Source organism: Furipterus horrens, unplaced genomic scaffold (genome assembly GCF_987537825.1).
Source record: "Furipterus horrens unplaced genomic scaffold, mFurHor1.1.pri manual_scaffold_6, whole genome shotgun sequence".
NCBI classification, from domain to species: Eukaryota; Metazoa; Chordata; class Mammalia; order Chiroptera; family Furipteridae; genus Furipterus; species Furipterus horrens.
Genome location: NW_028327176.1, coordinates 1077911 through 1099554, shown reverse-complemented (window position 1 = coordinate 1099554; position 21644 = coordinate 1077911). Strand labels below are relative to the sequence as shown.

At 61.6% G+C, this 21644-nt stretch overlaps 1 protein-coding gene across 3 annotated transcripts in view; it reads left to right on the top strand.

Annotated features, from left to right (window-relative positions):
* EIPR1 (EARP complex and GARP complex interacting protein 1) overlaps nucleotides 1–20178 on the top strand; it is a 69228-nt gene extending 49050 nt beyond the window's left edge. For 2 of the 3 annotated variants that reach the window (XM_090280872.1, XM_090280871.1), the window contains 5 exons: nucleotides 11055–11154; nucleotides 14301–14437; nucleotides 16597–16764; nucleotides 17870–18037; nucleotides 19974–20178. In XM_090280872.1, coding sequence (XP_090136998.1) covers nucleotides 11055–11154; nucleotides 14301–14437; nucleotides 16597–16764; nucleotides 17870–18037; nucleotides 19974–20148 — 748 coding nt within the window. In that variant the 3' untranslated portion in view covers nucleotides 20149–20178. The remainder of the gene's footprint in view (nucleotides 1–11054; nucleotides 11155–14300; nucleotides 14438–16596; nucleotides 16765–17869; nucleotides 18038–19973) is intronic. The other variant, XM_090280873.1, reaches the window with a different exon arrangement.
* Nucleotides 20179–21644: the final 1466 nt, after the last annotated feature.

The window sequence follows — 21644 nt, the reverse complement described above, 5'->3', positions numbered from 1 at the left end:
GGTGAGCTCAATGGAGGGAACTCGCCTGCTCGGGGACCAGGAGCTAACGGAGGGCCCACCGGCCGGCTTCCGCAAATCCCCGCCGAGGCTCCGCTGCTCCGGCCAGCGTCCTGCCGGCCAAGCCCATCCGTGGGTGCGTCACCGGAAACGAACGTCAGGGCGAAGTGCTGGGTGTGGATCACACACCCGTGGTTGCACAGCTGGGACCGGGGGACATGCTGGGAAGTCATCGTGCCTGTCTAAGGGCACCAGATCCGCCAGGACCAGCTGTTGTGACGTTGCTGCCACGGTTCAGTTTCCTGGGTTCCTCTCGGAGGCCTGGGACACTGCTTTGTGCGCCGCACTTCGGGGTGACTGCAGACCCACGCACAGAGGCAGGGACAGGGCTGAGACCTCGGGGCCCCCCCTGTGTGAGCAGTGGGACCCCCATGCGGGTTCAGAGGCCCATGTTGCATGTGTGCTCACGTGTGCACATGGAGTTTGCTGCATTGCATCACGGTGTCGGTTCCTGTGGCCACTGCCGTGGTCCCAGTCCCCAGCCAGGCTCCCCGCGGGGCCTTGACCAGCCGCAGCCACTGCGCGCCATGCTCAGCTCCATCCTGGCAACCACAAGTCTCTCCTTCCCCCGGGGAGCTTGACACTTCCAGAATGTCCTATAAATGGAATCCTGCACAGCGTAACCCGTGACAGTGGCTTTTCTCACTCGTTGTCACTCCCTGGAGGCTCATCCTAGTTGTTGTGATCAGCGGCTCAGCTCTCTTTGTTCTGAGTGGTGTCCTCTGTAGTGAGTGGGATCTCCACCCACTGGGGACGACACGTGGGTCCCCCCGGGCTGGCTCTCAGGAACAGAGCTGCTCGGCACACGAAGGAGCGGTGTGTCGCACGAGCCTAAGTGCCCCTGCCTCCGGCTGCACGTGCGTGGCGTGTGGCAGCTGGTAGTTCTGTGGAAGCCTCTGCCCTCCCCGGAGTGGCTGCCCGCGGCGCCCCACCAGCGGTGTGAGCGTCCCGTCTCCTCCACGCGGCTGCGTCCCGCACGTGCATTCAGTATCTCGGGTGGCGCCCCGGTGTTGTCACTGGACGAGGAAGTCGCGTCTCGGAAATGCAGTCTGTGCGGGGTCAGACGCAGTGTGTGTGAGTGCGTGTGTGAGAGTGCATGCGTGCACATGTCTGTGTGGGTTCACACGTGCATGTGAGTGCCTGTGGGTGCATGTGTGTGTTTGCTTGTTGGCTTGTCACCTGGCGCTGCCAGGCAGCTGCCTCCCCCAGACTCGCCGCGGAGACGTCCTTCGGGGTGGTCCCTCCTGGCCTCCTGGGATGGCGGCAGCTCAGTGGCCGCTGCACGGCTCTGGTGGTCGGACTGAATCACGGGGGATGCTTTTGCCAAGTGGTGATGTTTTAACCATTTTCAGTGTATCCCATCCGGTCATACTCCAGGTTCTATGTGTGCACCGCCTTAGGTTCTTTCTGGAGCATGTAAAGTCGACGTCATCCTACTTCCTTGTGTTGAAGAAACTGAGGTAAGAGAGTTAAGCCCAGTGCCCCGCAGGTCGCCAGCCCATCTCACTTTCTGGGAGGCGAGCAGGGACCCTTGAAACCTCCGCATTGTGTGTGGTCACCCTCTCGGGTGGACTGAGAGCCAACGTCTTGTCGCTGCTGGGTGGGGCCCTGGGCTGCTTGGGTGATGGGGGAGGCTGTGCCCCTGGGCCCTCCAGGACACCTACTACATTAGGCCACAACCAAGACAGAGGCAAGGCAGCTCTACCCAATACACCGAAACACACACACATGCATAGGGAGGCTGCCAAATTGAGGAGGCAAAGAAGCATGGTCCAAATGAAAGAACAGAACAAAACCCCAGAAAATGAACTAAACGAAATGGAGATAGACAACCTATCAGATGCAGAGTTCAAAGCACTGGTGATCAGGATGCTCAGAGAGCTCGCTGAATACAGCAAAAGCATAAGGGAAGAACTGAAGGCTATACTAAGTGAAATAAAGGAAAATCCACAGGGAACCAACAGCGAAGGGAAGGAAGCCGAAGTTCAAAGCAACAATTTGGAACATAAGGAAGAAATAAACATTCAACCAGAACAGAATGAAGAAACAAAAATTCAAGAAGAAAAAACAGAGAGAGAGAGAGAATAACAAGACTCTGGGACATCTGCAAAAGTGCCAACATCTGAATTAGGGGAGCCAGAAAGAAAAGAGGAAGAGCAAGAAATTGAAAACTTATTTGAAAAAGTAATGAAAAAACTTGTATGTCTATTTCCTTCACAGAAAACATACAAGTCTAGGAAGCACAGAATCCCAAACAAGCTAGACCCAAGAGGACCACACCAAGACACATCATCATTAAAATGCCAAAGGTTCAAGATAAAGAGAGAATCTTAAAAGCAGCAAGAGAAAAGCAGAGAGTTACATACAAAGGGGTGCCCATAAGACTATCAGCTGATTTTTCAAAAGAAACTTTGCAGACAGGAAGGGACTGGCAAGAAGTATTCAATGTGATGAAAAGCAAGGACCTACAACCAAGATTCCTCTATCCAGCGAAGCTATCATTCAGAATGGAAGGGCAGATGAAGTGCTTCCCAGACAAGGTAAAGCTAAAGGAGTTCATCATCACCAAGCCATTATTATATGAAATGTGAAAGGAACTTACTTAAGAAAAAGATCAAAATTATGAACATTAGAATGACAACAAACTCACAACTATTAACAACTGAATCTAAAAAATAAAAACAAAATCCGACTAAGCAAACAACCAGAATAGGAACAGAATCATAGGTGTGGGGATCATTTGGAGGGTTATCAGCTGGGAGGGGGAAGGGGGAGAAATGGGGAAATGGTGCAGGGACTAAGAAGCATAATCGGTTGGTACTAAACAGACAGGGGGAAGTTAAGAATAACATAGGAAAGGGTGAAGCCAGAGAACTTATATGCACGACCCATGGACATGAACTAAGGGGGGTGGGATTGCTGGAGGGAAGGGGGTACTGGGAAGAGGGGAGCAAAGGGGAAAAAATTGGGACAACTGTAACAGCAGAATCAATAAAATATACTTAAAAAAAAAAAAAAAAGACCTGGATGCTGAGGGGCACTATTAGAAAAATATGAAAACAAAAAGGCTCGAATTTTAAGTAATTAAAAGGCTTTAAACCTGAAGGTATGCTGTATGCTGTGTGAGGATATTTAACGACAGTTGATTTTTTTCGTCCTGTGTAACACCCAGGTGGGGCACGAGGAGAAGCCAAAACCACTGTCTGGAATTCAGACAGTTTGTTGCCTGAGCGTGTGTCTGAGCTGATGGGGACTTGGGGCAACAGCGGGGGAGGGGTCGGCCTGACTGAACGTGCCACCGTGCAGGAGGAGCGTTTGCCGCAGCGCTCGGTCGCTTGGCCTGCTGCCTTCTGCACGCTGGGGAGGCACAGGTGAGACAGCGGCCACCTGGGCCTGTGCTTGGACAGCCTTGACGGCTTCACACCCTGGGCCTGAAGGCCGGCAGGGGGCATCAGTTGGAGCACGTGCCAACCCTGCTCTGGCTCGACACAGACAGCAGGACGGCGGGGGCTCCCACGCAGAGTTGTGCCCCGGGAGGGCAGCAGAGCTGTGTCCCACACCCCCCACACACCCCACCGGGCAGTGCGTGCCGGCCCCGGGGCTTGGGCCTCTTGCACGAGGCTTTGCAGTGCCGTCTCCGCAGGTCTCAGCAAGGATGAGCACCTTACTTCCCCTCCCCCACGCTCAGCCGTTTCTGCGCGTGTGGGTTTCTGCCGAGACACTGCCCCACGGAGTTTCCTGGGGCTGCAGCCACCGAGGTCAGGGCCTCCACAGAGGAGAAGAAACCTGGAAAAGGACCCTCTGTCCTGCGCCGCTGCATCGTCCTCGGCTTTTCCTGGGACTGCAACGCAGGTCGGGGCTGGAGCTGGACACTGGCCTGGCCGGAGGCGACAGACAAGCCGCTTTCATGGTGAAGTCACCCTGGGGCCAAGCCGACCGACTCCTCTGTGCCCTGTGGCCGCAGGCGGGGCGTAAGCGCGGCTCTGTGACTCCAAGTGTCGCTGCGTCACGGCTGCCAGGAGCTTTCCCACCACGGATGTGACTGCCGGGCGGAGCTGGTCCCGTCCCTGTCCTGCTCCTGTGGCCGCTGTGAGGCGCTGGGACCTGGAGCGGGAGGCACCCCCCCAGGCTGCCCGGCCTGTGTGTTCTCAGGACGCACGTGCTGTGCAGATGGGCTGTTCGGTGTGTGACCGATAACCGGTGACTGACCGCTGGCAGGGAAGGTGTGGTCCTTCCTGAAGGTTCCCCCTTTTCCGTCACGTAATGCACGTGGCGAGTGTTCGCGTGCAGCTGGCACAAGTGGCCTGCGCGGCCGCGGTCCCCACATGCGAGCCCGGCTGCGGCACTTGGGGCTCTGCCTCCCGCATGTCCTGTGGTGGCTGGTGCCCCGCCTGCTGGTGAGTGTCGGGGCAGCCCCTCCCCACCGTGGAAGCGGGGGGGCGCAAGGAGGTTTGAGATGGAAAATCAAGCTGATCCCCTGGGGAGGTGCGTGTAGAGGCCCCTCGTGTCCTCTGGGCCGTCCTCCTCCACGGGGCCGCCCGCCTGGGAGCCTCGCGCCTTAAGGCGGGACTGCGTGGGGTCTGATCCGCACGGGCCCTGCCAGCTCGGAACGCCTTCCTGCTCTGTGGACCTTGTTGGAAGTGCAGGTTTCCGTGTGCGTCAGGTCAGAGGCAGCCCCTGCTGCGCTCCCCAGGTGGTCCGGAAGGGCAGCAGCTTAGCACGCGCGTTAGGTGTGCACCGCTCTGTGTGTACATGTCTAACTGGCCAGGTAACGGGATGTCTTTTCAGACTCACCGGCGAGTATGGAAATGCAAAACGGGGTGATTTCTATGAACAAAGCCAGTTCAGAGGAGCAGGCAGGGCGGTGTCCAGGCAGGGTCCTCAGGGTCACAGCACAGCAGGGTTTCTCTCCGTGCCGCGCTGGGTACGCTCTGCTCTCCTGAGGACCGCCGTGCGCCGGTGATGGCCTCGCTACACAGCTCGGCGTGCCGGCCCTGGGCGACCCCGGTACACTCGGCGGTGGGGCCCCCACAGCGCTGTGCCCCACGGGGCGTGAGGTCAAGGTCGCGCTGCATGTGGTTCTGCTCCAACGCCGCAGGAACGCTTTTCCGGAGGCAGGGCTGGCAGCGGGGTTCCGGCGCGGGGTCCCACGCCCTGGAGAGGCAGCAGCACCTACGCGAGTGTACGTTACAGGACGAAAGGGAGGGGGGTCGGGAAAGGGATGAGGTGAGGGGCCGCGCTGGGAGGCCAGTGTGCCTGGCTGACACGGACGCGGCCCGGGCTCGCGCGGCCGTGGGGCTGGTGCATCCGCCCGGGGACGGGCGCCCGGAGCTGATCCGGCCCACGGCCCAGCACAGCAGGGCACGTGGTCACCGCTTACAGCCAAGAACGTGACTTAGGTTTTCTGTGTTCAGATCTCCAAGGCCCGTTTCTGCTCTGATGTCAGCTTCTGTTTACCCACTTCCTGTGTGGGGATGGGGGGAGAAAGGGAGAGAGAAATATGAATCAGCTGCCTCTCGTACGCACCCTGACCGAGGACCAAACCCGCAGCCAGGGTCAGCGTCTCTGCTGTGACAGCACACGAAGGCCCAGGATGGGGCTGAGCAGGGGCTCCTGGTGGCCGCGCCGTGAGGTGAGCGTGCGGAGTGGGCGGGCACGAGCGGGACAGGCGGACTGATTGTGGCCGTGAGCTGTGAGAAGGTGAGCCGCGCAGGCTGGGGGCCGGATGGATCAGGGAGGCGGCCTCACTGCTCCTGTGTGCGGCGTGTGGGAGGGCCGGGGAGGGCAGGGCTCGCTGCCTCGTGTTCCTGGGAGAAGGGCGGCGCCAGGACAGAGAGGCAGCAGAGCTCGGCCGCTGCCTTGGGGTTTCAGGTGGAGTGACTACCCTTGAGACGCCCCTGGGACTATCATGGGGCCGGGAGCCAAGCTGGATGGCTCAGTGTGGCTTCATGGGCATGGCTGGCACCGTGGGATTTGCTGCCCAGAGGTGGGGAGGGTGGGTTTTGGAGGGAGACCACGTGTCCCTGGTGCAGCACCGTCACGTGGTCAGCAGTCCTCTCGAGCCTGATCTACAAGCCAGGCCGCTACCTGATGAGGGTCTTCAGATGCTGAGGAGCAAGCCCTCTCGAGCTGGCTGTGGTGGCCCATTTCCGCCGAGTGCTTGTGACCAGCTGTCCTTTTCCCTGTCACTTCTCATGCGATGCGCTCAGCATGCCCTGGGTGCACACTGAGAGGGACCCGAATTAATTCTGCCCTCCCTCCCCTTTCAGCACCTGCTTATTAAGTGCCTCCGCTGTGCAGGTCACCTTCTGTGCGGGCGCCCGGCACGGACAGTGGGGCGTCTGTGCTTCAGGAGAATTCACAGCCGTGCCGGGAAGCCAGACATGACAGTCAGCGTGCCGCGTGTGCGAGACAGGACCGGGCGGCCCGTGTGGTCCGGGGGTCGGGCAGCTCCCAGGAGGGAGCGGTGTTTCAGCCCAGCCCTGGCAGCGTGCCCCCTGGCAGAAGCAGCAGGCTCCGCCTCCCAGAAGGCAGCCTTTGTCCCGGCCAAGGAATGAGTCGTTCTCCTGACGGCATCTGATGGCCTGTCTTCCCAGCGCCGGGCCCGGGCCTGCGGGGGAGCAGCCTCCCCCAGCACTGACTCCCTGGGGCACAGGGAGCCCGAAGTCCTTGTGCCCGGAGCCCGGGGCAGCCTCTCTGGGCCCCGCCCCTCCTCTCCTGGACATCCGGCCACCCCAGACCCACGGCTGCTTAGGGAATTGCCTGCTGTTGTTCTGAGTGCGTCACCCCTCGTGACTGTTTTCTAGAAACTCAGGGAGGCTTTTTGGGTGGGGGGTTCCGCAGACCACAGCAAGGATGCGTCTTCCTCGGAAGGCGGGCCCCCGGTGCCCAGCCTGTGAGTGGCCGGGGGCCTTGGCGTCTGCATGGCCGGCTGCCCGTGGTCTCGGTGCAGGAGGCTCCTAGGACCCCGCGCTCCCCCGGCTCCCTGTGCTCTCTGCCGTCGTTAGAACCAGGTCAGGCGCCCTGCGACACCCAGACGTGGCAGAGACTTTGCTCCCTGAGGAACGTTGGGAAGCGTGTCCTGAAACCGTCGCCTCCCGGGGCCCCAAGCCGTTGTTCTCTGAAGCAGACCAGTGTTCCCTCCTGTGTTCTTCAGGCTTTTTGGTTCTTTTGGAACAATTCTATAATTTTTCTTTTTAGATATAAAAAGTTACTTCTACAGCCACTTGAAATTCGTTTGATTGTGTCCTCTGATAACATTACTGAGAAGCATCAGCCTTCTCTCCGAGAAACACATCCCTTGGCCCTCACAGGCACATACAAGTTCTGTTGAATAAGGAGAGGGGAGGGCCAGTGAGCCGCAGGTTCCTGCAGGGGACCCTTGCGCCCCCTCTCCTGGAACAGAACTAGACCAAGGTGACCCGTTTTCTTTAAGCCGCAGGGAGAAGGCATCATTAATTGCCTGTGGTCGCGTCTCAGGAAGAATGTTCTTGGGAGCACGCTGCTTCCTCGTAGCATCCTCTTGCTGTTGGATTTGGTTTCTAGAGTGAGCGTGTGAATCGGTTTAGATTCTCTACAAGTTTGGAATTGATCCCCATGCAAACATGCATGTCTGCCACTTGCTAAGCAAACAGAAATGAGGGGAATTGGGAAACCAGTTGTCATGGGCATCTGGCATTGACGTTCAGCGCCCCAGTCCACATCAGAGATGCTCTGGAACATACTGGGGCCACCGTGTGCACCTGACTGTGGAGAGCAGGCTGGACTTGCTGTCAGTGCTCTCGCGTGTCCCAGGCTGTCGCGTGCTGCTGGTGCCCTGGAGTGTCTGCTGTGGCTCAGGGACATGACCTCTCCACCCTGTGGGAGTGGAGGGAGGGGGTCTGTCAGTGCTGGGGTCTCAGGCCCTGCCCCACGGTCCCTTTCCTTGGGGTGTGTGCTGCAGCCGTAGGGGCCTGTGGGATTTGGGTGGTGGGCCAGGGACGCTGCCCGCCTGCTTCAGGGTGCGAGGCATTGGCCTCTGTGTCAGAGGAGCTGCCGAGAAACTCATGTAACTTTCAGTGTTCGCCTCTTCCTGCTTCCGTGGGAACGTGGTGCTGCACGGGGCGCGGTGACTCCGCCGCCGGCTCCCTGCGGAGGACATAATGCCACGTGGTCCAGTGTTTTCTCACAGGTGAACTCGGCGCTGGTTTTCAGATCTTTGACTGTACTTAGAACTTCCCCACCTGAAATCTTAAAAATTACCTTTGAATAATTTAAGTTTTCTTAATTACTGAGTTTTATTGAAGTTAAACATCAAAACTTTAAAAAACTGGGGTGGAAAGTTTTTGAAAACACACTCTGATATTTGCTACTTCTTAATTAGCGTGTACAGCAGACAGACCACAGCGTTTCCAGGCCGACAGTCGGTGCTTTCCTGAGGCTCCGCAGGCTCCACTGGACACGGCCCCCCCGTCCCCTCCCGGCCGCCCACCCGCCCTCCTGTGATCGGGTTTTACAGCCTGCCCCGTGGCGCGTATTCCTGCTTGAGGCAGCCTCTCTCCTCTCGTGATCCACGGTGTTGTTCCCTTGTGGACTCAGAAGTCAGCCCACAGTTAGAAGTGGAAGCAGCATGAACGGGCAAGGACGCTTGTGTGCAGCGACTTAAAACCTACAGTAAGCCGCACGTGTTACTGTGTGGGCCTGACTGCTCACGGGCCTTGACGGCTTCTCTCGTGTTCAGGCTGTGGCTGTTTCCGAAGTCCTAACGCGCCTACGGCTAACTGAGCGCGTGTGAAGGTGGCCTCGTTTTTCATGCAGGTCCCCACTCGGACCTGGAATTCCTCACTCTTGCTTCTCGTTCCCAAGCAAGGACTCCTGCGGTGCGGCGCACCCTGAGCATGGCCAGTCACTGGAGGAGGTCAGAGCGTTGCGCTAGAGTGGGTCTGCCCTGCGCAGCCTCTGACCCGGCGGGGGAGCTGCTGTCGGCGTTGCCGGCACCCGAGGCCATGTCCTGGGTCCGCGTGTCTGCTCCGCTTCATCATGCGGTGCTGATCCTTGCACCTCCGTGGCCGAGTCTAGTCTGTGATCTGCGACTTCCCTGGGAGTCTGGCACTGGAGTTCCTGTTCAAGGTCCGCGTGTCTGTGTGGTGACAGTGTCCTCGCAGGCTGTAGTCTTGCGGGATGACGACCGCTGGGCAGTGCCCGTCACTGTGTTCCTCGCTGTGGCCGGGCAGACGCCCTGTCCCAGTTGTGTCTGTTGCAGGCGGGGACGCGTGTCAGGTGTGAGGGTTAGTTACCCAATCACTCGGTCGGAGGGTGTTGCCCTAACAGCTAGTGTCGTACTGTGTTTTCTGTCCCTCCCCTGAGCTGCGCGTGTGGGAGCCATCATCTCCAGGGTGTTGGTATTGGGAGGTGGGGCATTTGGGGGGTGAGTAGGCCATGGGGATGGGGCCCCCACAATGGAATTGGTGGCCTTATCGCAGGGGCAGCAGGGCCAGCCGTCTGTGGCCCGGGAGGTGTCCTCTCCACAGCCCAATTAGCCTGGCACCAGAGTTTGGACCGCAGCCTCCAGGCCATGGGGGACTGTCCACTGATGGAGCCTGGGCCTGCGATGCTCTGGCGGCAGCCCCAGCAGGTGAGCACGTCTCCCTGGGACAGGGCCATGGTTTACCCTATCCCTCCGTCCCCTTCGGCTTCCATGGCCAGCTGTCTGGACTCGACCCAGGTCGGTGAGAACAGGATGCTGAGAGCATTTTGAGCCTCTTGCCCTCCAGTGTCTTCAAGATCAGCACTGGATGTGACCTTAGCCACAGCAGCACGGACTTCAGAACCACACTGCCGGCCACGTCTCCTTGCTGGCCCGCTTCCATTTTGCTGATAACCACGCATTCCCAGTGGTGGTTATTAGCAAAAGCACAGTGAGCTCTTGCGGAGAGAGCGATGGGCCTGGGTCACAGTCAGCGGCCTCCTGCGCATCTCCTGACTGTGAAGGAGCAAGACTGGCTTCGAGTTGGCAGCCTGGAAAAGCCACTGGGAGGGCGGGGCCTCGTGTGCCCCCCCCCTCCCCCCCGCCATCCTGGTCTGGGTGAAGAGGAAATGGCCTGTGTGTCCTCGCCAGCATCGTCAGTGTGTGTGTTAGAGCCTGTGGCCTGAGATCTTCCCCTTTTAAGCACTTGATGGGCTTCATCAGGAAGGATGGAAATCCGTCCTAGTGACCGGACTGGACAGTTCTCCGCTCATGGCTGCCCCCAGAGGCACTGTGATGTTTGGCCTTGGTCATTCACATGTGTGTGGCATCAGGACATCATGGCTGCGAGTCATGGGAGACTGTGACTCAGGTTGACGGGACCGCGGGGCAGGGCCTGAGATCCCGGTGGGCAGGCTGAGCTTGGCGCCCCGCCTCTGCTGGTGCTGGCCATGCACTGGGGACAGCTGCAGGAGGTTCCAAACCAGCACCCGTCTGTCTCCTGGGGACCCAGCCGCAGGCGCCTTCCCGTCTCACTGGCCAGCAGGGCTCCGCTCTTGGTCTGGTCAGTCACTGGGAGCACGGGTTGCTGAGGGTCTCAGGCAGCTCGGCTGACGTAGCCAGCACCATGGCAAGGCGCTTGCTTAAACAGCAGAAATGTTTCTTTCTCTCAGTTTTGGCCGGCGTGGGCACGTCCTCTGGCGAGGGCATCTTCCAGTGACAGACGGTGCCCCGCTGCGTGCTCACAGGGAGGGGGCGGGACCAGGGCTGGGGGCCAGTCTATACAAAGGCGTCCCCCACGGGCCCATCCTCACCACCTCCCCTCACCCAGTCCCCCAGAGCCCAGCGTCCTAGCAGCAGGTGAACGGGAACAGAGGTCCGTGCCCAGCAGGTACACAGGGCACCCGCACTGAGCTGCTTCTGTTCCAGATCAACCCGCCCACGCGATGGCTGGGATGGGGCCCCGCTGGTTCACGGCAGGCGCGGGACGGGGCTCTTAGCCCACGTTTGGCGATCTCCGGTCCATGCTCACATTTGCTCCTTCTGCCCTCAGTGTCGTGTGGGAGCCCACGGGAGACGGGAGGAGAGCCATCTCGCTGGCGGACAACCACATCCTGCTGTGGGACCTGCAGGAGAGCTCCCGTCAGGCCGTGGTACGTAACAGGACTTAGTTTTCAGCTTCTGGTTGTTTTTAATTGGGCTTTTGGCTGGATTGAGAATATACCTCTTGACGCATATGTGTTTAGAATGTTGACATCGATTATGAAATGACTGATGAGCGGGTTGAATTACCGATGAAAGGACTGAGTGATTGGCCGCGTTGGGTGAGAGGCGCGCTGTGTGGGGCCTCCGGGCCAGGTGCAGGTGCGGGCGGAGCCCGGAGTGTGGACAGAACGCCCCCTTGTCGTAACCTGCCCGCAGGGGCAGTGGGAGGGCTGAGAGTGCTGCTTCCGTTCCAAGTGGACTGTCTTAACGAATGGCTTCTCAGTCCGTTTGGCGAAAGGCAGTGATTCATGGTGCTGACCAGCGTTTCTCCAGCCCACGCGTGCGCTGTGGCAGCAACTTGGCTGTGACTGGGACCTTCCAGCCAGCATGCCTCCCTCCCCTCCCACGCGTGCCCTGGGCTCAGGGCATGGGCTGTCAGACAGGCCGCGGCTCCTGTGCACACGGGAAAGGGGCCACCGGGCCCACTCAGCGGTCGGTCTCCATGGGCGGGGCGGCTGGTCCTCACGCTTTCCAACCAGGAGATGCCGCCCCTCGGACCTGCTTCCTGCTGAGCACCGGCTCTTGCAACCAGTTCTCTTTCAGATAATCTTCGCTTTCCATGCTTGGTCTTCCGTAGAGAAGCAGTCTGCCGACTGGTGTATGGATGTTCCTGTTTGGTTCCTTAAAACGTCCTCCTTTACAGTGTGATTTTTACCTGTGTTCACAGTTCCATTGTGTTTGTTTCTGTCACAATAACAACGTTAGAGAACGAGGACTTTGCGGTGATGAAGGCTCTCACCTCCTCACTCGGGTGGGGGGCCAGGCTGCCGCAGGAAACGGGGCACCGAGGGCAGGGGCCCCGCGCAGGGCTGCGCCCGCGGTGCTGGGGCCTGTGCTGCTTGCTGCCCCTCCCCTCGTGGTGCCACCGTGGCCGTAGATCCTTCCGTCACCCCTGCCCCCCGGGTTGAAGAGGGGGCAGGAGTAGTGATTGATTGTTACCAATATGTGACACAGACTCGGGCTTTTTAACATATGAAGCGTTTGTTAACGTTTTAAAACCCGTGATTGGAAGGGAGTCTCATGGCCTCCAAGTGGAATTAAGAGCTGTCCTGTTTTCTGTACGTGTAGGTAATGTTTAAGGGGAAAAATCACTTTTTACTGAAGAAAAACGAGACCTCTCTGTTGCGGAGCACGCGGCCCCCGCACACGCAGTGGCAGGTGAAACGGGACCCTTGCAGGAAGCCCAGTGCCCGGGACTGGCTCCTGCGGCCGCCTGGTCTGGAGTGGAGGCGCCACGCCCCACCCTCGGGGGCTCGCTGGGGCGTCTGGGTCAGAGGCGGGGGCCTGCTTTTCCGTCCCTCTCTCCCAGCTGCAGGGCAGTCGCTGTTCCCAGGACTGGCAGCCGGGGGACAGGAGGCTCCCCTGGCGGAAGGCGTGGGGCGAGCGGGGTGTGGAGCCCGGCGGCTGGTCTGGGAGGGGGTGAGTGCAGCCCGGCTGGGCCGTCCTGCAGGAGGGGGTCCCCCGCACCCCACCGGAACCCGGCAGCTGCCCCCACCCCAGCGCACATCTCCAGACCCTCTGTCCTTGAGGTGATTCTGTGGTGGAGCCTGTTTTCTGCAGAGACCATTTAGTTTTCTCGGCCCCTCTTCCGTCCGCCGTCAGCTCTCTGTCAATATCACTTGGTGACCCCGGCCATGGCGTTTCATCCTGAGACCCTCTGATCGATCTGGCCGTCTTCACACCCAGCTCCTCAATTTTTTTTATTGTTTGAGGATATTGCCTTGTGTGGGGGATCTAATCTCAGGCTTGCTGCATCATTACCCTTTGCAATTAAACCAGAGGTTCTTTGCCATTTATAATCATTAGCGAGAGCCCAGGGGAGGCCTGGGGGCGGGTCTGCGGGGGTCCCAGACCCCGACGAAGGCAGAGGGGGCGCCCCCCTCCCCCCATTTCGATCGGTGCTCGTTCATCTCTGGGCTCCAGCAGCTTTCACTGGCTGTGGAAATAAATAGCCCCTTCAAGGTGCGGCGGGCGGGGGAGCCTAAGGAAGCGGCAGCCGTGAGACCCGCTGCCCCTCCCCATCCCTGCGTCGGTGTGGGAGCCTCCGAGCAAGAATCCGGCGGCACGTGCTCAGGGTCCCGGGCCTGAAGCACTTCCGTGCAGCAGCACCTCTTTGAAGGAAGAGAATGCGCTTCAAGGGCACCGTGTGCTTTTAGAAATTTCGGTCACTGCTCCCCCCTCCACCCCCACTACCTACACTTGGCTTCCTGTTCCGGAGACGGGGCCCAGAGGGCAGGGCAGGCAGAGGACGTCTCTCTCCCGCTCTGGGCCTAACGTCTGGACCTCAGGTCCGAGCTGCCAGGCTGGTCCCAGCGGGCCCCGCTGCTTCCACCGGCTGGCCAGGGGCGAGGGGCCCACCGGACGGAGGCTGCGCTCTCGTCTGGCTCCCGCGCCGTCCTCATCATCTCGGGCGTGCCTGGTCCCCCTGCGGGGACGCGGCCCAGGACGCGGATCCGGTCACCAGCCTCCCTCTCAGCGCGGTGCAGCTGCACGAGCAGGCGTGGGTGGAAGGGGTCTTCCCGGCCTCTGGTCAGAGCCCCTCGCAGAGAGGACGTCCCCGTCGCCCGGGGCTCCTTTTTGTGGCCCTTCTCTCGTCCTTTCATCCTTCTACGGGGTCTTTTGCAGAGCAAAATTTTTAGAAGTTCTAAATAAATTGATTTTTTGGAGCAGCTTCAGGGACACGGTGGAACCGCGGGGATGGTACAGAGATTTCCCGTTTCCCGCCAGCCCCCACGCGCACAGCCGCCCCCACAGTCGGCACCCCCACCAGAGCGGGACGTCGTCATGAACCTGCGGGGACCCGGGTGCGCTCCTTCCCTGCAGCATGGTGCCCAAGACCTTGGAGCAGGTCCAGTGCGGCGAGAGGTCCTCACACCCCGAGGGCCTGGCCGGGTTCAAATACTCTTGCCTTTTCAGGGAAGCAAACAAAGACCGGGTTTCCTAATTGTTTTCAGTAATCATTTCCACTGCTGTCCTGTGATAGGAGATGTCCTCTTGCATCTCCCGAAACGAGCTCAAGTGTCTTCATTTGCAGCTGGCCAGCTCGGCCTCCCTGGAGGGGAAGGGGCAGCTGAAGTTCACGTCGGGGCGGTGGAGCCCCCACCACGGCTGCACCCAGGTGGCCACCGCGAGCGACACTGCCGTCCGGGGCTGGGACACGCGCAGCATGAGGTCAGTGACGGGTGCGGGCCCAGGGGTGCCAGGCGCCTGGGCTCCTCTCCGGCCCCTTCACCCCCGCGGGCCCTCCTGAGCCAGGTGTGTCCGGGGTGCACGGCGTCTGTCTCGTTTTGTCCCCCCTCCCATGTGGCCGCGTCCCGTTGGGGCTCGGTTGGCTGTTCGGTGCTCCACGGGGGCGTCCTGAGTGCCGGCAATTTACGAGGAGATGCAGGTCGGGCTCCTGCGTCACCGCCCACTCGGGTCCATGCGTGGAGACCCCGAGTGGACACGGTGGCCCCTGGTGAAGCATGGGGCGCTGTCGGCACTCGGGAGGTGCGAGGTGGCCATTTCCGTCACGCTGTGCGGCAGCCGGCGGCTCTCCTGGGACAGACGGGAGAGCCTGGGGTTTGACAGGCAGAGGGGCGCAGGTGTGCTCGCTGTTGTCATGGCGACAGCCCTGCAGCCTCTGCGACACAGCCTGCCCCCGGCTCCTGTCATCTATCACTGAGCTGCAAAGGCTGCGTCGAAAAGTAACTTGCGTTGCCTTCCAGGGAGGGGGTGCAGCTTTAAGTCAAGTCCCATGGCCCCTCTGTGCCCTCGGGCCAGTGAGGGGGCAGCGGCTACTGGCGGCCGGTGCACGTCTGCCCACAGTACGTTCGCTGTCCTGACCCGGACCTGGCAGCCTTTCCTCCTCCGTCGTCATTGTCCTCTAACGAGGGCAGACACTCGGGTCTGAGGGCCAGGTGCCCCAAGAGCGACAGTGCAGACCCCAGACACACCTGGCAGGCGTGGCTTCGGGGGGCGACGTCCTGCGTTTCCCGCCTCTGCCGCGCCGGCCCTTTGGGGCGATGAGCAGCTACGGGGACACGCGGCTCCTCTCTGACCAGCACGTCTTCTGCAAACAGCTTTGGTTGTCAGTGAGCCTGGAGGGTGCCCTGTGTGTGTTAACAGTGTGCTGTGCTCTGTACTGAAATTAACGCCACCGCCGCATGTAGGAAGCCCCAGGAAACGCCTCGTGCATGCGTGACTGTCCGCCCAGTTCAGGTCTCTAATTTTATACATTGCCGGTTTCACTTGGATGGCGTCCGGGCTTAAGGCATCTCATTTTCGGAAAAAACACTAGCACGTCGGAAAGGTGCAGATGTGACCTGCTTCAAGCGTTACAGATGGTTTAGGGCCAGAAGATCCAGCCTGGAGGACGAGGTGCAGGGACTGAGTTCATCTGCCCGGGAGAACAGAGGAGCGCGAAGCCCCCAGTGCGGGTCTGCAGACGCGTGGAGGACAGGGACGAGGAGGGCGCTCCAGGCGTTCACCGGCCCCGGAGCCGGGGAGTGAAGGACGCTGGGCTGCGGGACAGAGGCAGGCACAGCCCGCGCTGGGAGCGGAGCGGGCAGCGTGCACAGCAGGGGCGCAGGGGACAGGGCTGGACCGCGGGCCTGGCAGAGGCCTCGCCCTCTGCTGACTGGGCACCGGCCTTCAGGTCCGGCCGCTGTCCCGCCGCGCCCGCCCACGCGCCCGTCGTTTGGGGCTCCCACAGTGGAGGCACAGTCTGGTTCCAGACCTTGTGAGGAGCAGCCCGGAGCCGTAGGAGTCAGGGCGGCAGGCGTGTGTGCCCGTCCTTGTCCCCGCCTGTGGCTCTGGGTGCGGGGGAGCGGGCTGTGCGGGCCCCTGGCGAAGGCCCCGCGGCGTCGGCAGCGAGTGGTGTGTGTGGAGAGTGGACACGCCCGGCTGCGGCAGCGCTGGCTTGTGTCTGTCATTGCGCTCGCTCCTCCGACTCTCCCGATCGCGACCACGGTGCACTCTGCCTCCCCACCCGCACGTCGTCCGTCCAGTCACGTGTCCAATGTCCCTCCCAAAGCCTGTCCTCGCTTCCTCAGGGCAGGCCAGGCCCTCTGGCTGCTCTCATTCCCAGGGTTCCATGTCACATTTGACACCCATGGACCTGCGTCACTTCCGTGTGTGCTGCTAGGGAAGCCACAGCCTGCGTCACCGCTGCGGGAGGCACGGGTGGGCGCCAGGCTCCCTGGTGTTCACAGCCACTTCCGGAGCGGCCTGGCCTCCTGGAGCGGGAGCCCCAGGCGGGTGCCCCGAGCCCTGGGTGGCAGTGGGACACTGCGGGTCCAGGAGTCCGGCCGTCCCCGCCTGATCCCCACGTCCGTGCCTCTCTCCCTCAGCCAGATCTACTGCATCGAGAACGCCCACGGGCAGCTGGTGCGGGACCTGGACTTCAACCCCAACAAGCAGTACTACCTGGCGAGCTGCGGGGACGACTGCAAGGTCAAGTTCTGGGACACCCGCAGCGTCGCCGCGCCCGTGAAGACCCTGGAGGAGCACTCCCACTGGTAGGGGCAGCTCGCGTGCTGGCTGGCGGGGAGGGTCACGTCGTTTACTTTGCTAATTACGTCACCATCTGGAAAGGCACAGACCAGCTTAGTGTGTGTGCCGTGAACAACTGAGTCAACCCAGTCCTGTTTTTCTGAAGAAACGCTGATTCCGAGTCTGGGTGTTTGTGTTTATTATAAACGTAGGAAGGGGCGAGAACGCAGGCTCTGTGTTCTCCGGGAACGTGCGGTTCAGACATGCAGGCGTGAACGTGCGCAGCTGTTGGCGCACTGTTGGCTGCGCGGGGCGCTAGGCAGCCCCACGCGCCCGCTGGGAGGGATCCGTGCCGGGGCCCAGGGCTCTGTGCCAGGGCCGGGTCGCTGTGTGCACGGCCGGCGCGTGCCCAGGGCCGCCCTGCGCCGCAGCGCGTCGGGACGTGGGCCGCGGGTGAGTCGGTGAGACCAGAGGGCCCGGCGCTGCGCTGGCAGCAGCGGTTTTCATTCAGATAAAGCCTGTGCGCACGCGCGTGCCTGCTTGTGTGTCACGCGGGGGGAGCATCTGGGAGAGTGAGGGCCCAGCTGCTGTGAGGAGCCCTCGCTTAGGCTGGGGCCCATCCCCGGAGCGTGGACGCTCTGTGGTCTCCGTCTCTGAATCCTTTCAGTCAGTTACCGGAAGCCGTGTTGTTTCTGCAGCCAGGAAACTGCAAAGCCCAGGACACTCGTGCGCAGTGTTAGCAGAGTCAGTAAGTGGCCGTAGGACCGCTGCGTGAGAAGCGCCTGGTGCTGCGTGCGGGCTGACGGGCGCTCTCCGCTGCCTGGACCGGCCGGCAGCCGCCCGGCACGCTGGGCGCTCAGCCCTCCCAGCACCCTCGCCTCTGTCGGGGGCACCTCACCCCTCCTGAGGCTGCTGCTCGTGGGTCAGTGCCCTGTGGTTTGGCTGCGGGATTTTCGGGAGCTGTGTGCAGTCCCGGGCCTTCCGCTCCCACTGCTGGGCCTCGTCTCTGTTGTTGTTGGGATTTAAGAGATGGGCTCAGAGAAGCACCAACAAGCCTGCCCCTCCGACCCGGCAACTTGGGGTTCCCGGCGGGAGGGCCCCAGCCCGTGACCGCCCGCTCCTTGCTCCCAGGGTGTGGAACGTCCGCTATAACCACTCCCACGACCAGCTCGTCCTCACGGGCAGCAGCGACAGCAGGGTCATCCTCTCCAACATGGTGTCCATCTCGTCCGAGCCCTTCGGCCACCTGGCGGATGACGATGACCTGAGTGACCAGGAGGAGCGCCGTCCGGAAGACAAGTATGCGCTCTGGGTGCGGTGGGGACTCCCTCTCCCTCTCCCCTCCCCCTAAGCGTCTCTGGGTCCTGTGGTTCGAGTCAGCCATGTCTGGCTCGTGGCTGGGGTGGGAGCCCTGCTGCAGCCGCTGGGGCCACAGTTCTGGAGGTCATGCCATGCGCCCCCAGGACGGGCAGGGCTGGCTCAGGCTGGCGCGTGCCTCCCGGTGTGGACGTGAGGACGTCCCTACGTCCATGTCTTTATTTCCTTACATGTGACTTTAAAACCGTTACTGGTCCGCACACGTAAACATCAGTGGTGTCTCTGTGAGAGCCCTTCCTCCGTGTCCTTTCTGGCTGTCGTGTGTAGTTCCGAGTGGGGCTGTGGCACCTACTCCACATCGGGGCCCCGCCCCTGAGACACACGGGCTCCTGGGTCCAGGCCCCTGCGGGTCACCCTGTGGGTTCATGTGAGTGCGGCCAGCCCGTGCGGGGCTGCAGCCTCTGCGCAGGAGAGATGGATGGGGATCATGTCCCTTGTCAGCCGTGCACGTGTGAAAGGGACCCTCTTGCCTCTGGATCAGGTTCCTTCCCTGTGGGCAGCTGCACCGGGGTTGTGAGTGAGCAGGATTCAGACGTGACCGTGGAGGCCCCGTCTCCCAGGCCCAGAGGAGGACGGTTCTTAAGTCGGAGTCTGAGCCCTAAAACCCAGTGGGGTTGGTCCCTCTGTTTCAAGACCCACATTCTGTGGTCTGGCTCCTCTCCCACCTCCGAGCTCAGCCAGAGACAGCTGCATGAGGCGGCAACGCCGCCCTGGGCCCTTGGTCATGGGTGGGTCTCCTGAGGGGTCTCTCTCAAGTCTGCTGGCTGTCCCTTCACGTGGAAACAGGACAGAGACACGATCACCGTGGTCTGCATCTGTCCGTCACCCCCGTGCGGCTGCGCCTGGTGCTCATCACTGGCCCTCTGCTCACGGCCAGGCAGGCGTCCACGCCCTGGCTCTGTTGGGAGCAGCTGGCTGGCCCCCGACTGGCACCTGTGGGGTTCACGGGCACCCTGCTGTCCACGCAGCAGCCGAGGAGAAGCGTGTTGGGAAGGAAGGGGAGCTGCTGGCTGGCAGCTCTTCCAGGAGCCGTGATAGCGCCTGGTGTCCCCATGACATCCTGCAGTCCTGCTCGCGTGGTCTGTCCCCGTCTGATGGGACTGCCAGGACGGTCAGAATCCCTGCCAGGACTTGCCCTGGTGTCTAATGGAACCGCAGGTGCCTGCTGGCAGGTCCGCCCCCGGGAGCCGGGCTGTGTGCTGAGTACTGGGCAGGATGCAAGGGCAGGGCAGGGTGTCCCGGAGGGAAGTGTCTTCCCGCGGAGAACCCAGGAGCGTCGGCACTGTGGGTGCTCCATCGGTTTCTGTGAAAAGGGGAGAAAGAGCCAAAGACGTCTGTGCCGGGGTGGCAGGTGCCTGCACAGGGGCTGGGTGTCGGCCCCAAGGACGGAAAGCACCCGTGGGTGTGGTGGGTGTCATCTGGTCACGGTTCCCGGAGAAGGAAAGCTTTAAAGGGGGTGACGTGGGGCAGCGTCCTAAATGAGGGCACCATGCCATCCAGGGCGAGGACCAGCAGCTTGTCCCCGCAGGCTGCTCCATGCACGGAGGGGCTGCACAGCCGGTCCCCAGGGTCCCTTCTGCTCAGACGGCACGGGCAGGGTCTTCTCATTTTTACATCATCCTTTCGGTGCCCTGGATATTTCTGGTCACCCCCTGACCCAGGAGCCCCTCATAGATCACCAGCACCCACCACCCAGGCCCAGAGGAAACGGGGGGTGCGGGGCGCTAGCGTGGGGTGCCCGATGCCCCCGCGGTCGCCACAAGGATCCAACGGCCGGCGGAGGTCCAGCGCGTCTCCCATCACGCAGATGAGAAGCCTGAGGCCCTGACGCGCTCACGCCCGTCTCTGGTCCTTGCAGGAGCCAGGAGCCCCCGCAGGACGGCGTCATCGCCACGTACGAGGAGCACGAGGACAGCGTGTACGCCGTGGAGTGGTCCTCGGCCGACCCCTGGCTCTTCGCCTCCCTGAGCTATGACGGGAGGCTGGTGGTCAACAGGGTGCCCCGGGCGCTGAAGTACCACATCCTGCTGTGACCCACCCGGCCCCCAGCAGTGCCCCCCACACACACATGGACGGTGCGCACGTGCAGTGTAAACGTGCCGGTGCGGGGCTGCCGCACAGCTGACCCGGCCGTCCTCTCGCGAGCAGGGCCCCTCGGCCTCCGGACGCTGCCCCGTGACCCCGGGAGCCCGGTCTGTCCCTTTCTCTTCTCTCTGTTAAGGACGTTGGCGGTTTGTTTCATTTCAAAAACATCTTTGCTTTCGTGATATTAACTCCTCTTTCTTTTGAGGTGAAAAGCGAAATAAATAAGCGAGGCCGTCATGCCACTTGGGCTCCTGGCTCATCCCTTCTGGAACTCTGGCCCCGACCGTCCTCGCCTGGTCTCCTCTCTGTCCTGGCCGGGGGGGGGGGGGGGGGGGGGGGGAACGGGGACACAGGCCCCCAGGGCCCGCTCTGTCACGGAGCTCGCGGGAGCTGCGCCTCCGGCCGTCTGCCGTGCTCGGCCCTGGCGTCAGGGTGGCCCCGTCCGGGCGCCCTGCCCGTGCTGGTGACCAGGCACCTCCGTCGGCCTTGGCACAACGTCCCCTGCACTGTGTCCCCTCCCGTTATGCCGATGGCACTGGAGATGCAGCTCCTTGTCACCTGAGGGCACCAGTGCTCTCACCTGCTGAGACCCCGTGTCACTGTGTCCACCCCCGTCCCCGGGGACTCTGAAACACTGATCACGCGGCCTCAGGCCCGTTGCTCGTCCTGTGGGTCCATCGGTCCTTTCTGGGCCGTGGGCAGTGAGCGGTGCACCCAGGGTCCACGTGACCCCCCTGCCAGGTCCCTGCAGGGGCCGCGCCTGCAGTGGGGTCCCTGTGTCCTGCTCCTTGAGAGTGGGGCACTGGATGGCATTGCTCACCACCCCTAAGTGGCTGTCAGGTTCGGTTCTTCCTTCAAGAGGCTTCCTTCTGGAACATGACTCACTCTGAGTGGCCGGTTGTGGTCCCCGAGTATCTGTGGCACATACTGGGTTTTGTGGAGCAGAGTGGGGGCCTCTAGGGGAGGGGAGGACAGGTGGGCTCTGGGGGAGGGGAGGGAGGGGGCCTATGGGAGAGGCATGGCCTCTGGTGGTTCAGAAGCTCTGTCCTGCTGTCCTGCCTGTGACCCAGTGAGGGAGGGGACCAAATGAGGCAGGAGGCAGCCAGGACCTCAGGACACAGAGGTCAGAGCAGATTTGCCACCAGCGAGCTGGTGAGCCTGCATGATTGAGGAGCAGGGTTTCTGTCATAACGCAGTGGACAGGGTGTCTCACAGGGTGGCGCGGAGGAGGGAGGAGTCGTTCCTTACGGCGGTGGCTGCCTGGAGTGGAGGGTGGGGGTCTCTAATTCAGGTTTGGGCACAATGAGTTTGAAATGTTGGCTTGGCCCACAGGTGGGGTCGGCCTGCAGGCAGCTGGGCAGGGAGGGCCGAGAGACCTGTCAGCGCCCCGGGGGCCAGGACACAGGGGAGCCTCCCATGTCTGCTCAGTTCCAGCTGCCGTAAT